This window comes from Elaeis guineensis, chromosome 9, assembly GCF_000442705.2.
Source record: "Elaeis guineensis isolate ETL-2024a chromosome 9, EG11, whole genome shotgun sequence".
Lineage (NCBI taxonomy): Eukaryota > Viridiplantae > Streptophyta > Magnoliopsida > Arecales > Arecaceae > Elaeis > Elaeis guineensis.
Genome location: NC_026001.2, coordinates 2,337,458 through 2,351,817, shown reverse-complemented (window position 1 = coordinate 2,351,817; position 14,360 = coordinate 2,337,458). Strand labels below are relative to the sequence as shown.

Here is a 14,360-nt window from a genome sequence, read left to right as displayed (position 1 = left end):
GCTTCTTCATTAGAGTCATCATTGATTAATTGAGAATCGATATGAATATGTGTTTGAGTTTGATATGGTTCCATACTCATGAACATATTTAGGGTGCAGGGATGATTGAAAGATTGAATTGCACAGTAACTTACCACTGAAATATGTATTTGATATTTTTACTAAATTTTACATCTTCTAGATAGTCATGATACATTGCTAGACATCAATCTTGACTTGTAGGTCTGATCGAATTAAAGAGTTTAATTCGATCACCAATTAGAACGAGTTCTAATTGCTGAAATCAGATTAGCTCGATTGGACCTAAATTAGTTAGATTAAAATCTAATCAAATTAGGTCAACTTGCATCCAAACTTACTGCTGACTAGATGTGGAACCCAATGGGTCACACATATATAGAAATTGGCCAAGGATCCTTTTAAAAAAGGTTGATTGGAATTTTGGATTCAATCAGGGTTTCGATAAGCATGCTAGCACATGTGGAATCTCTAGCTCCTTTGGAAATCAATTTGGTCTCATGCCTTACTGATTTGCTAGCCCAATTTGATGGGCATTTGGGTCAGGTCAAGACACCTGAAAACAACCAAAAAAGAGGCACCAGATCTTATCTTAACGCCAAAACCCAAGAGTCAAAGATGATAAGGACTCTTGACGCAAATATACAGAGTGCACGTGCTATTTGCTTTTGGCATACAGATAGACTAAGAGTTCTTCTGTTTTGGATCTCTATTTTTTATGACAATGAGATCAGATGATGAACCACTTAGCACACTATTTGAAGTATGAAAAATCCATCAAATTGTGCGTGAAAAAAATTCTTGGAACATTGCTGCACGAGCGACAGATTTTCTGGACGTGCGAAGGGATGTGAAGACTCCTTCTGTTTAAGGAGTCTTAAGTGACCTTTTTATCTGATAATTTTCTTGATAAGGATTAGTTTTAAGTGCTGATCACGTGGTAAAACTCTAAAAAATTATCAGATTAAGGAAGGTTGCTTTTGAGGCCCTTTTCTGGGCGTACATGCGTGCGACAGCGAGAAGGTGCTCGCGCATCTCTCTGGTGAAGAGTCTTTCTTAAGGTTGAACTCTTATTCAAATTAGGCATCACTTGCTGATAGCCTTTCTATTTGAATAAAGTGTTACATGGTAATTTTTCATGCTGATCTGAAGTCAGAAGAGACACGAAAAGCATCTCATTATGGACATGTGCATTTGAGAAGACTGAAATCGACGTATCACATCCTGAAGAGTCCTTCTGTTTAAAGACTCTCAAATAAGTGATATGATGACTTGATATGGCATTCCAGATGAGGCGTGCCTTCTCTGTTGGTGTCCCATCTGGTGCTATAAATAGGGGATGGCAGAAAGATTGATCATTCAATTCTTACGTCCCCTATCCACTCCCTCTCTCCCTCTCTTACAACTCTAGGGTTTAGGACTAGGGCTTGTTCTTTTAAGACAAGCCTAATCCTAATAGCTCTAAAGGTTTAAGAGATTCAAAAAAAGGTGGTCAGGTATAGTGGGTGGTTTTGAGAGGTTCAGACTTAGATCTGAAGAAAGATCTGATCGATTGGTAGCTAGTCGAATTCTAAGGGCTAGAATTTTTGAAGCAAGGTGAAGGAGGAGCGTTGTCTTTGGTTTAATTTTTATGTGGATCACCGTTGGAGGGCGAACACTTGGATATCTTGTAAAAATTGAATTAGCACTCCAGGTATTCTTCTGATCCAAATTTATTTTAATTACACTTTGATTGACATAGTCAAGGGTTTCTGGGTATTAGGGTTTCCTATGCATCAGGTATTTTTAATGAAAATTTTAAATACCTAATCCTTCCACTGCACCATCAGAACCCAACAGTGGTATTAGAGCCTATCTTGATCTATATAATCAAAGATTAAATTATTGTCTTGATTGTGATCAAGCATGGATTTTTGGTTTGGTTCAAGTCGAGTCAAGGGTTGAACCCGATCGAACATCCAAACCCTAGCATGTCTTAAAGATGTATTTTATGTTAAATGTATGATGTATGTATAAATTTTTTTTAGTAACTTAGTATTCTAATTATGGTTCATTACCAGATCGTTTGATCATAAGAGCAAGTAGGGTTCAGAGACCCTCTCTTCCTATTTTATAGGGTACTCTTATGGTGTGTAGGAGTGCCACTGTGATGTCCTAAGAAGAAGAACCGTGAAAAGAGTATTTTGTATTCATGCATATTATTAGAATTTCATGCATACATGATATGCTTGAGATGCTTAATTATAATCATATTATATGATTATATTTTTATATCTTAGAAATATGATTGGATGCTATGATTAGTTGTTATAATTTTTAAGATACAACTGTATTAGTGTATTATTGTGATTGATTGATTTAGGATGTGCTTGAGATCATTAAAATCCTAAAAAAAATTATATTAAGTCATAATGTTGTGAACCAGTAGCTGACCTATTTTTTTGAATCGATTAATCAATTGGTGTCTAAGGAGTATTTCAAGTGCGGTGGTTATTTGATTAGTTTCGTTGCTGGCCTGACCAATTTTATTGATGTCTAAAAAAAGCAACGGGGGGATCTCTACCAATCTTCATACTTTTCTGATCAATTGAATTAGTTCAAATCTTGAATGATGGTAGCTCAGTATTTTGAACACTACATATGCCTTCCTTCATGCCTAGTCAATATCCTGTCAAAAATCATAGTAGGTTTGTTATGATATCCACAAGGCTTGCTATGGGGATTGATGAGAATTTATCTTGATGCATATTAGATGCTTTACGGCATATTTTGGATATGTTACTTTATTGTGATATCCACAAGGACAGTATTTTTTAGATATGACTGTATGAAAATGAAGGATCTGACTTAACTACAAAATACTATAGTTTGTTGTGATATCCACAAGGCTATGAGTATTTTTAGAGGCAAGGATTATGTTGAAAGTTGCATAAGATGCAATTGGATAGATTTACCTATCTTTGAACTTATTGAGATTTATTATGATATTCACAAAGCTTCAATGAGGGATTAGGGACTCAACCCCATTAAGAAATCAGATTAGGATTTCTCGTTTATCATAAGAGATGGTTATGGTATCCGATAAAAATAATAGAAGATATAACTAGTTTTAAAAGTTCTCATCTAATTATGTATGTCAAATATAAATGGTCTGCTTATACTATTGTTCTTTATTTATGCAGATTTAAGCCTGCATTGTGGCTTCTTTATTTTCAATGCATAACACCATAGATAAAAATATATTGATCGATTTCAACTATGTAGATTGGTTGAGGATCTTACAAGTTAGATTTATATCGAAGAAGAACTCCGATGTTCTGGATATTAATGACCTTGGATTGGTCAGTTATAATGAAAAGGCAAAAGATGTCCATAAAGATATTATCTATTCATTTTGTGGTAAATTTAGATATTGAGAGTATAATTGCAAGAATAATCTTGCAAGTTTGAAGCAAAGTGTAAGTGAAGCACCAAAAGGTGTGTATATGATACAGACATATTTTTCATTGAGTAGCTCAGACTCTGATACTTGGATATTGGATACCGTCTGTGAATCGTATATTTATAATTTATTATCGTGACTACAGAATATCAAATGTATGAAAAGAGATGACATCGAGCTTTATAGCACAAGTGAAGAGTCCATTAGCGCAGAAGCTGTGGAAACCTGTATGCTTGATTTACCTTCGAGCAAAACTTTAGAATTGAAAGACTGTTATTATATGCTAAAGATTATTAGAATTATTATTTCTATATCTTTGTTATTAAAATAAGATTATGAAATTAGGCTAATAGAAAATGGATGCTCCATTTTCTTTTCTAATGAATTTTATGGCAGTGATTATATTGATAACAATTTTTTAATTCTTTTACTCAATGAAAATATTTTTTATATTGAAAGAAATATGAAAAGAAAGAGAGAAGATGTGAATATTATATATCTCTAGTATTGTCACCTTGGTCATATTAGTGAGTCAAGGATGAACAAGTTATACAAAGAAGAATTCTTTGACTCGTATGATTATGAATCATTGAGAACTTGTAAATCTTGTCTCATGGGTAAGATGATCAAGACTCCATTTTCTGAATATAGAGAGAGGGCAAATGAGTTGTTAGCCCTAGTACATACAAATATATGTGAACCAATGACAACTCAGGTCAGAAGAGGATGCTCTTATTTTATCACCTTTACAAATGATTTATCAAGATTCGGATATGTGTATCTTGTGAAACATAAATTCAATACTTTTGATAAGTTCAAAGAGTATCAATGTATGTCAAAAAGTAAACTGAAAAGGATATCAAGATTCTTCAATCTGATCGAGAAAGAGAATACTTATCTAGTAAATTTCTTGATCATCTTAAAAGTAAAGATATTCTCTCTGAATGAACCCCTCCTTATACATCTCAGTTAAATGGTGTAGTAGAAAGGAGAAATCGCACTTTGATGGATATGGTGCGGTCCATGATGTGCTTCACTGATCTTCCAATATCTTTTTGGAGATATATCCTAGAGACTGCCGCATACATATTAAACAGAGTATCTTCAAAGTTTGTTGCAAGCACACCATATGAGATATGAAAAGAAAGGAAGTTTAATCTTAAACATCTTAAGATTTGGGACTGTCTTGCTTATGTCAAAAATATTTTTGGACATAAGCTAGTACTAGATCAGACAAGTGTAGATTTATAGGGTATCCTAAGAAAACTAATGGTACTATGTCTACCATCCTACTGAACAAAAGGTATTTATTAGTAAGCATGCCATTTTAATACCTATGAATGAACCACAAAAAGATCCTCAATCAGAAGTACCCAAGGATGAGGTACATCCACAGCACATAACTCCTTTTCAAAGGTCAGATAGAGTGCGTCAAGCACCTTTGAGATATGATTTTGTTATGGAGAATGATAATTCGATCAACATCATTCAGGATGATGATCCGCTGATCTATTCGAAAGCTGTCATAAGTAAAGACTCAGACAGATGGCTGAAAGCTATGAAATCTGAGATAGACTCGATGTACACCAATCAAGTATGGACCTTGGTTGATGCGCCTAAGGGTGTAACCCCAATAGGATGCAAGTGGATCTTCAAGAAGAAGATCAGAGCAGATGGCCAAGTAGAAACCTATAAAGCTAGATTGGTGGCAAAGAATTTCAAACAAAGGCAAGAAATTGACTATGATGAAATCTTCTCATCAGTGGCTATGCTCAAGTTCATCCAAATTTTGCTTGTTATAGCAGCATACTACGATTATAAGATTTGACAGATGGACGTCAAGACCACATTCCTCAATGGTAATCTAGAGGAAGAGATCTATATGACTCAGCCAGAGAAATTTATCTCAAGTGGGAGGACAAATCAAGTATGCAAGCTAAAGAGATCCATTTATGGATTGAAGCAGACTTCGAGGAGCTGGAATATCCAATTTTATATGACAGTCAAAGAGTTTGGCTTTATCAAAAATAAGGATGAATCGTGTATGTATAAGAAGACAAGTGGGAGTACTGTTGTCTTCTTGGTTCTGTATGTCGATGACATACTGCTCATTGAGAATAATATCCAATGATACAATCGATCAAGACTTGGCTATCAAATAAGTTTTTCATGAAAGATTTGGGTGAAGCATCCTATATACTGGATATAAAGATCTATAGAGATCTAAAAAGATATTAGGCTTATCACAGTCATGGTACATAAATCTCATATTAAAGAAGTTTAATATGGAGATAAGTAAGAGAGGATACCTGTCTGCAAGTCATGGTATACGTCTCTCTAAGAAAATGTGTCCTAAGACACTAGAGGAGAAGAAGATGATGAATAAAATCTCTTATGCTTTGGCTGTGGGATCAATAATATATACCATGCTATGTACCAGACCTGATGTAGCTTATACTTTGGGCATAGCTAGCAGATTTCAGAATGATCCAAAAGAGAATCATTGAAAAGCTGTGAAAAATATTCTGAAGTACCTAAGAAGGACTAAAGATATTTTTCTTATATATAGAGGAGGATCAGAATTGAAACTAGAGAGTTATTTAGATTTTAGTTTTTAATCTGATTTAGATGATAGCAAGTCAATATCAGGGTATATATTTATCCTTAATGGTGGGACAGTGAGTTGGAAGAGTTCTAAATAGCAGATAGTAGCTGACTCAATTACTAAGGTAGAGTACATCGCTGCTAGTGAAGTCATTAAGGAAGCTATCTGGATGAAGAAGTTCATCATGAATTTAGGAACGTTTCTGAGATTGAAGGATCAGTGCCACTTTATTGTGATAATACTGAGGTCGTTATTCAAACTAAGGAACCTAGGTCTCATTATAGACCCAAGCACATCTTCAGACGCTTCCATCTCATTCGAAAAATTATAGAAAAATAAGATGTTGTTCTCGAATGAGTAGATATAAAGAACAATATAGCAGACTCATTCACTAAGGCCATACCACAATAGTTATTTGATCACCATTTTGCTTGTATGTAATTGAAATATAAAGGCGATTGACTTTAGTACAAGTGGAAGATTGAAAGAAGAGTATCCTATAAGCCAATCGCAAGTGTTGTGATGAGATTTTTTTTTATAATTTTTCAACTCATGTAATGATATTTATTATTTGATAATAAAATGAAGCATTGATTTATCATATTAGCTGCATCTTATTATGACTAAGATTATGATGAACCCCAAATATTAGGACAATAGTTTCAAGAGACATGAATGGGTTATGCTAGTGAGACCTAAAATCTTAAAATCTTAATCTTAAATATTTCTGATCGTAGGAGCATTGAGTCGTGGATCAATGTTCCGGATAGACTGGCACATCCTATGTATGCTCGATTGAGAGGGTGGCAGATCTCACTAACTACTTGTGTGGGACACTAATACAAGGATGTAGGTGCTCATTTGAGAAATGAGTCCACTGAATTAACTCGATGAAAGAAAATATCTTATAAAAGTCTTACTTGTATGTCAAAGATGATTTTCTAAGTGAGAGTTGTGCAAGTGATTCTTAGACCTGAGATCACCATGGAACCTTGTGCATATGAACTCATATTTTGGTTCATACTCAGGCATGGCATTAAAACATATATGGGGTGTTCTGGATATAATGGAGTCTGTATGAAGGTTGTAAGTAGGTCAACATAGAATCGATCACTCATAGTAAGAGGAGATCGCATCCTGTGTATTCTCATTCCTAGATAACTCGACAAAAATCTTTTGACCAAAGGTAGGAGGGAGATTAGAAAGAGTTTCTAATATTTCTTCATTGAAGTCATCATTGGGTAATTGAGAATCGATATAAATATGTATTTGAGTTTGACATGGTTCCATACTCATGAACATATTTAGGATGCATGGATGATCGAAGGATTGAATTGCACGATAACTTACCATTGAAAGGTATATTTGATATTTTTATCAAATTTCATATTTTTTGGATAGTCATGATATATTGCTAGATGTCAATCTTGATTTGTAGGTCTGATCGAATTAAAGAGTTTAATTCGATCGTCAATTAGAAAGAGTTTTAATTGCTGAAATCGGATTAGCTCGATTGGACCTAAATCGATTAAATTAAAATCTAATCAAATTAGGTTAACTTGTACCTAAATCTACTGCTGGCTAGATGTGGAGCCCAATAGGTCACACACATATAGAAATTGGCCAAAGATCCTTTTGAAAAAGGTTGATTGAAATTTTAGATTCAATCAGGGTTCCGGTAAGCATGCTAGCACGAGTAGAATCCCTAGCTCCTTTGGAGATCAATTTGATCTCATGTCTTGCTGATTTGCTAGCTCAATTTGGTGAGCATTTGGGTCAGATCAAGCTACTTGGAAACAGCCAAAAAAAAGGCACCACATCTTATCTTAACGCCAAAAACCAAGAGTCCAAAATGAGAAGGACTCTTGGTGCAAATATACAGAGCGCACGCTCTATTTGGTTTTGGCATGAAGATGGACCAAGAGTCCTTCTGTTTTGGGTCTCTATTTTTTATGATAATGAGATCAGATGATGATCACCTAGCACATCATTTGAAGTATGAAAAATCCATCAAATTGTGCATGAAAAAATTCCTAGAACATTGCTGCGTGAGCGACAGGTTTTCTGGACGCATGAAGGGATGTGAAGACTCCTTTTGTTTAAGGAGTCTTAAGCGACTTTTTTATCGGATAATTTTTTTGATAAGGATCAATTTTAAGTACTGATCATGTGGTAAAAATCTGAAAAATTATCAGATTAAGAAAGGTTGCTTTTTATGCCCTTTTTTGGGCGTGCGCGCGCGACAGTGAGAAGGTGCTCGCTTGTCTCTCCGGTGAAGAGTCCTTCTCAAGTTTGAACTCTTATTCAAATTAGGCGTCACTTGCTGATAGCCTTCCTATTTGAATAAAGTGTTATGTGGCAATTATTCACGCTGATCTGAAGTCAGAAGAGACACGAAAAGCATCTCATTCTGGGCGTGTGTACGTAAGAAGGCTGAAATCGACGTATCACACCCTGTAAAGTCCTTCTGTTTAAAGACTCTCAGATAAGTGATATGACGACTTGATATGGCTTTCCAAATGAGGCATGCCTTCTCTGTTGGTGCCCCTTCTAGTGCTATAAATAGGAGACGGCAGAAGAGTTGATCATTCAATTCTTACATCCCCTATCCACTCCCTCTCTTGCAACTCTAGGGTTTAGGACAAAGGCTTATTCTTTTAAGACAAGCCTAATCCTAATAGATCTAAGGGTTTAAGAGGTCCAAAAAAAGATGGTCAGATCCAGTGGGTGGTTCTGAGAGGTTCAGACTCAGGTCTGAAGAAAGATCTGATCGATTGGTGGCTAGTCGAGTTCTAGGGGATAGAACTCTTGAAGCAAGATGAAGGAGGAGCGTTGTCTTTGATTCAATTTTTGATGAATTTTTTTTAATATTAATATTTAATTATTCTAATCTTGTACAAGAGGAAAGTCTTTGGGTGGTTCATAGAGGTGTATGTTTAAATACCGATTAGGTTTTGCAAGGAGAAGGATTTGGAAGGTAAATATAATTTTTCTTGACTTATCTAATATAGTGTGAGCAAAATTGTTCTCTACCGTATGAAATGGATTGGTAAATAATTAGAGATAAAATTGGAAGCATTATCTAACTTTTCTTAAAAATCATGGGATGGCATTTGAAAATTTGAATCTTGAAATGAACGAACAATAAATAATTAACAAACTACTTGAGGATATCCATAAAACTTTTTCTCTAGATAATATTTTGAAAATTTTGATGGTTACTGGAGCAACTTCAAAGAAAAAATAAGAATTCATGTATTATTTTGCTTTTGAGAGTTTATGGTAGGGATAATACGATTGGTTGTGGATATCTATATGAATCCTGAGATTTTGTGCTGGATGGCATGAGAGACTTGGGGAAAATAAAGCACGATCTTAAAAAGCAAGAGAGATGAAAATGGCATCACATTTCATTTATAGACTAGCAAGATGCATGTGTAATGTTTATTTTTTAAAAAAATAAACTAACAAATAGATAAGGAAGGCAATCTACCCCACTCCATTAGTATCTGATTCAGGGTGGATATGGCTAGTGGTAAAAATCACTTCGAACTCAAACCATCCAACCAAACGCAGTTAACTCCACCCATCTTGCTCCACCCATGAGCAAGTACAAGGTAGGCACAGATAATAGCTTACCAACATATTGCCATCCCTAAAAAATAGAGTTTAAAAAAAATAGAAATAAGAGATATTTAAAATTTGTGGATTAGATAAAGAATATTATTTATTTTTTGATTTTAAAAAGAGTAAAAGTAGTTGTGAATGTGGACAAGTGATGGATAGATTTTTCTTCAAAACATATAGTTTAATAAGACGTCCAGGGGAAATAGTGCAAATAAGAAATTTAGATGAAAATATAAATAAAGGCACATGTGTATATTATTCATTATATTTTTTTATATATTAAATCTTATCATAAAATTTGGTCTATAGAATTTAAAATAATATTTTTTTCTTATTTAATAATACATATAGATTCATTTTTTTTAAAAAAATCATTATTAAATGTCAATAGAAGGAGCAAGTTTGTAACCCTTATATTACTTGTCAGTCCATAGCTCGCAGAACAAAGGCTGCAAGTCACTGACGTATCTTTGTATTGCCTAGAAAAATATTTGCTCATTCCTAGTTCGCAAACTCCATGAAGTCGGCATACTTGTCGACTTCTTTTTATATAAAGATCGTGAAAGAATTATTTGCAGACTTATACGAATATTTGTTAGTTTTCGGTACTACCGTCCATATCGACTTCATTTTGTGAAAATATATAAACCATGGTCAAGGGAAAATTATATACAGGTCCCCTTATAAAGATTAATCACCTAAAACTCTGCGTCCCCATCTTTGTGCAAAGTCCTCATATTTGCTGACTTCTATCTCAAAGTTCAGACTGTAACTAGCTACTTATTAATAATTCCTCATTTTTCAAAAACAGTTGCTGTTGCATGAAAAAGATGAAAAAGACAAATCATCATGCAATGACTGATATTCTTTGCATGTAGCCTGTGAATGTGTTGCTTGTACCTGAAAATGATTCATATCACCCACCCAAACGAAAAAAGAAAAAAGAAAAAAAAAAGAAAGAAAGAAACTGATGCCGAATGTTTCTAGGCCTGTCTTGGCAGACAGTCTGATTTAAATGCCATATGACTGTGCCAAAAATGATACATTGATTTGCTCTGATGCCTTTAAAACTGCTTACTGTTTCCCTTCATCGCAATGTCAAAGTATACTTCAGCCACCTATTTCTATATGCTTATATGGTGTTGCCAAGGATCTCATATTTTCACAGATGATGTAAAGATGTCTAGAGATGACATGACTAGCTTCTAACTTAACTAGCTTTCTGCAGCTGAGGGCTTATCTCCAGGTAAAAGTGCCTTGAGGATGGTGTCAGTATGACCATCTTTAGTAATGATCATATGCCCACTTTCAGGATCCTCTTGATATTGAATCCAAGAAGCTTTTTAGGCATATATCATTGTTTGTAGCCAACCGACACCAGTTTATCTTCGTACCCCTGCCATGAGGAAATGGCTATATTCATGGGGTCAAACTCCCAATTTCCAAATTTTGTTTGTCTGTAATGAATAACTTGGACATTGCTGCACTTACTCTGATAAGCAGACCATTTGAACTTATGCAACTAGTAACATTAATTCACAAACTCAATGTTGTAGTCATACCCAACATACATCCATGGCAACCAACAGAAAAGAGATCGCATTTGTGGCTGGATGGCAAGAAGGGATAGATCATAGTCAAAGAAATGACTGATGATCTATTGTGCGTGACCTGTGAATGTCTTGCATGCATGTGAGAGTCATTGGCATCACCCAACAAATGTTTTGTTTTTTGTTAATTTGCTTCAAATGCTTTACTTGCTTGATGTTTGAACTGGACTGGAGAAGTATCAAAAATATGCATTGAAATGATGAACAATATGTGCAAAAACTATCATAGAAGCAGGATTTTTAGAAGCCATATCCACTCTCAGGTAAGAAACATGGAACAATTTTTCTTCTGTGGAAGACTTCAAAAAGTTATGGCCATTGTCATCTAAACTGTATGAAATGCAAGAGTTGGAGGGCTTGGGTCTGTCAAACCAACCAAGAGTTGGAGGCTTTGGCATTTTCCATGAATAAAATGTTTACACATTCATTTTGGAACTTCATACGATCATTGTTTAGAGATGCATAATACAAGATCTGCAACTCCATAAACCACATTCACATAACCGAGGGCTTCTCTCCAAGTAGAAGTTCCTTGATGATTTTGTCACCATAACCATCAAGAAGCATGAACACATGCCCGCCATTAGGTTCCTCATGATATCGGATCCAGGGAAGCTTCTTAGAAACATAGCGCTGCAGCTCCACTTGGCACAACCTGTCTTTATACCCTTGCCAGATGTGAACAGAGCCCTCATTGTGAGGGAATGGATTGCTAAGATTCATAGGATCAAATTCCCACTTGCCAAATGCCACCATTAGGTCTCGATGGAGTGATTCATGAACACCTTGCTGTGTTGGCTTATCCTGAAACAAAAACAGATCAGTTTGCAGCTACCACCAAATAGATAGTTTAGACATCAGCACTAAAATGACAAAGTTGATGAATAGATTTCCCTTTTTTGTCGCTGTAGTTCCTTAATTAGATGCATTACTTCATGATTCTTTACTTCCTTTATGACCTTTAATGCAGGATAATATCTGAATATTTAACAGGGTAGTGACTGAGTAATCTATTCTTTAGATGAGCTTCTGAAGAACTGTACCCCAGCAGGATTTGGCATTGCTTGGATTTTCTTAAAGATTTCCTTATCTTCCTCAGGGAATAGATCAGGGTGTCCCCCAATTATTGCTGAAGAAGGGAACCATTTCTGAGTCAACCATCCATACAGTAAAGAAGGAAAATGATGTGCGATCCAGTGAGACCATTGTTCTGTCACAAGTATCTTGCCGTAGACCTCCTTGGATAGCTCAGCCGGAAAAGAAGGCCACCAGTAGTTGATGACTGGTACTACAAGTCCTGCTCCTGCCAGCCTATATTCAGAATCTTTGTAAGTCAAACATCTTCTTGTGAGAATTATTCAGTATTACTTTATTGATATTTAGAAGAGACAAGCTATCTTTCTCTTAAACAGGAGCTGGATCTGAATCTATATGGCTTAGATTTCATCCTCCAACAAAATTACATCAATACTGATGAAATTATATTTTTGAGTCTGAAACTCTTGTAAGTTTCCATGCCACATATGTTCAAATCTGCCAGCTAGATACATGAGATTGGTAGATACTCTATCCTCTTAGGAGAAGGGCAGGTCGTATCTATTTCAGTTCAGAATCATTCATAGAACAAAGGATGCCATGATTCCAAAATATAAAGTTGCGACCAGACCTGTGTGGTATGTATCTCAGGCACCCCCAGATCGTGTAACCTCCCATGGAGATCCCGAGGACGTAGAATTTTGGCCCAATCTCCAATTGGTCGGCAAGTTCTTCAATGTCCATAGCCTCACTCTTCACACTTCGCTTTGGGTTTGGATCGCTCTCCCCATATCCTGCTCTATCAAACGAGAGCAAGTATATTCCTAGCTCCTCCACCAGTGCCTAACCAAATTACAAGAATACAGTCATGAAACAAGAAGACTTAATTATACCTGAAAAAAAATACAGAGATCTCATCAGTTTATGACCTGAGACACAGGGAATACAAATTCTTTGGTGGAACCAAAACCATGGGCTGTAATGATCTGGTATTTAGCCTTCTCTTTGGGAGTTCCTGCTTCTTTGTAGGCCAGATGCCTTCCATCTTTGAGTTGGATTCTGGGAGAAGTGATGGGGGGGCCATCGGGAGAGCCACACAGCTTTGGAGGTGGAGGCTGGATGGATTGATAAGCCAATCCCAACAACACTATCAGCAGGACTGCTGCGGCTCTGAATAGCATCGTCCTCCAGATTGTTTCTAGCTTTTCACCCGTAAAGATGCTAGAGCTCGCTCTACCAAAAGAAGATGCTAGCCCAAGCTTGGGTTGTGATAGAAGATACCTTATTTGTCGGGTTGTGATATTTTTTCTTCTTATTATCAGGCTACATGTATTATTTTATGCGTTTGGCGGTAGACGGCAAGCCAACAAAACGACATGCGAGCTGTGGGAGGGGGGACCATCACGTGTTGCAGAAATTGTTGGTCTTTATCTGGGGCAGGTCTACAGCACATGTTGTGTCCTTGTAAATATTTTCATTCAATAAAATATTAAGTGGGTAAACCTCCCCGTCCATTTCAATATTAGGTGGCACAGTCCTGTTGTCTTTTCGAGTTAAGTCGCACCGTGCCGACCTGTCTGCTTGTTTGAATTTTAAAAGGTTCTGGAGTCAATTGACAATTCTTTGGTTTTCAAATTAATAATTGGTCTAAGAACACGTTTCGGGCGCGATGGAAATTGAGGTTGGAATTCAAATCAAAATTTAAATATAAATTAAAATAAATATCAAAATGATCATATTTTTTTGATATATTAATTCATGATCAAAATTTTAATCAAAATCGATAAAAAAATCAAATACTATAGAAGAGTAAAAATTATATTTTAGATAATTAATTTTTTTCTTCTAACATCAAAATAAAAATTATATTTTTTTAATCAAATAATTAAAATAAAATGCTTATTTTCATTCTCATCCATGAGTATAATTTTTTTCAATCAAATATATCCTAAGAAGTGACAATGAAATGAATGAAGAATATTTGATCATGTTGATTGTCTTATAACTGTTTGGGGCTCCATAT

The 14,360-nt window shown here is 35.4% G+C and overlaps 1 protein-coding gene across 1 annotated transcript; it reads right to left on the bottom strand.

The window, feature by feature from the left end:
* Positions 1-11,666: 11,666 nt before the first annotated feature.
* LOC105033862 (uncharacterized) lies at positions 11,667-13,593 on the bottom strand. The gene is made up of 4 exons (XM_010908819.4): positions 13,267-13,593; positions 12,969-13,180; positions 12,346-12,613; positions 11,667-12,106 (listed from the first exon to the last, which is right to left on the bottom strand). The coding sequence occupies exons 1-4, from the start codon at positions 13,516-13,518 to the stop codon at positions 11,798-11,800; spliced, it is 1,041 nt and encodes a 346-aa protein (XP_010907121.1). The 5' UTR covers positions 13,519-13,593; the 3' UTR covers positions 11,667-11,797.
* Positions 13,594-14,360: the final 767 nt, after the last annotated feature.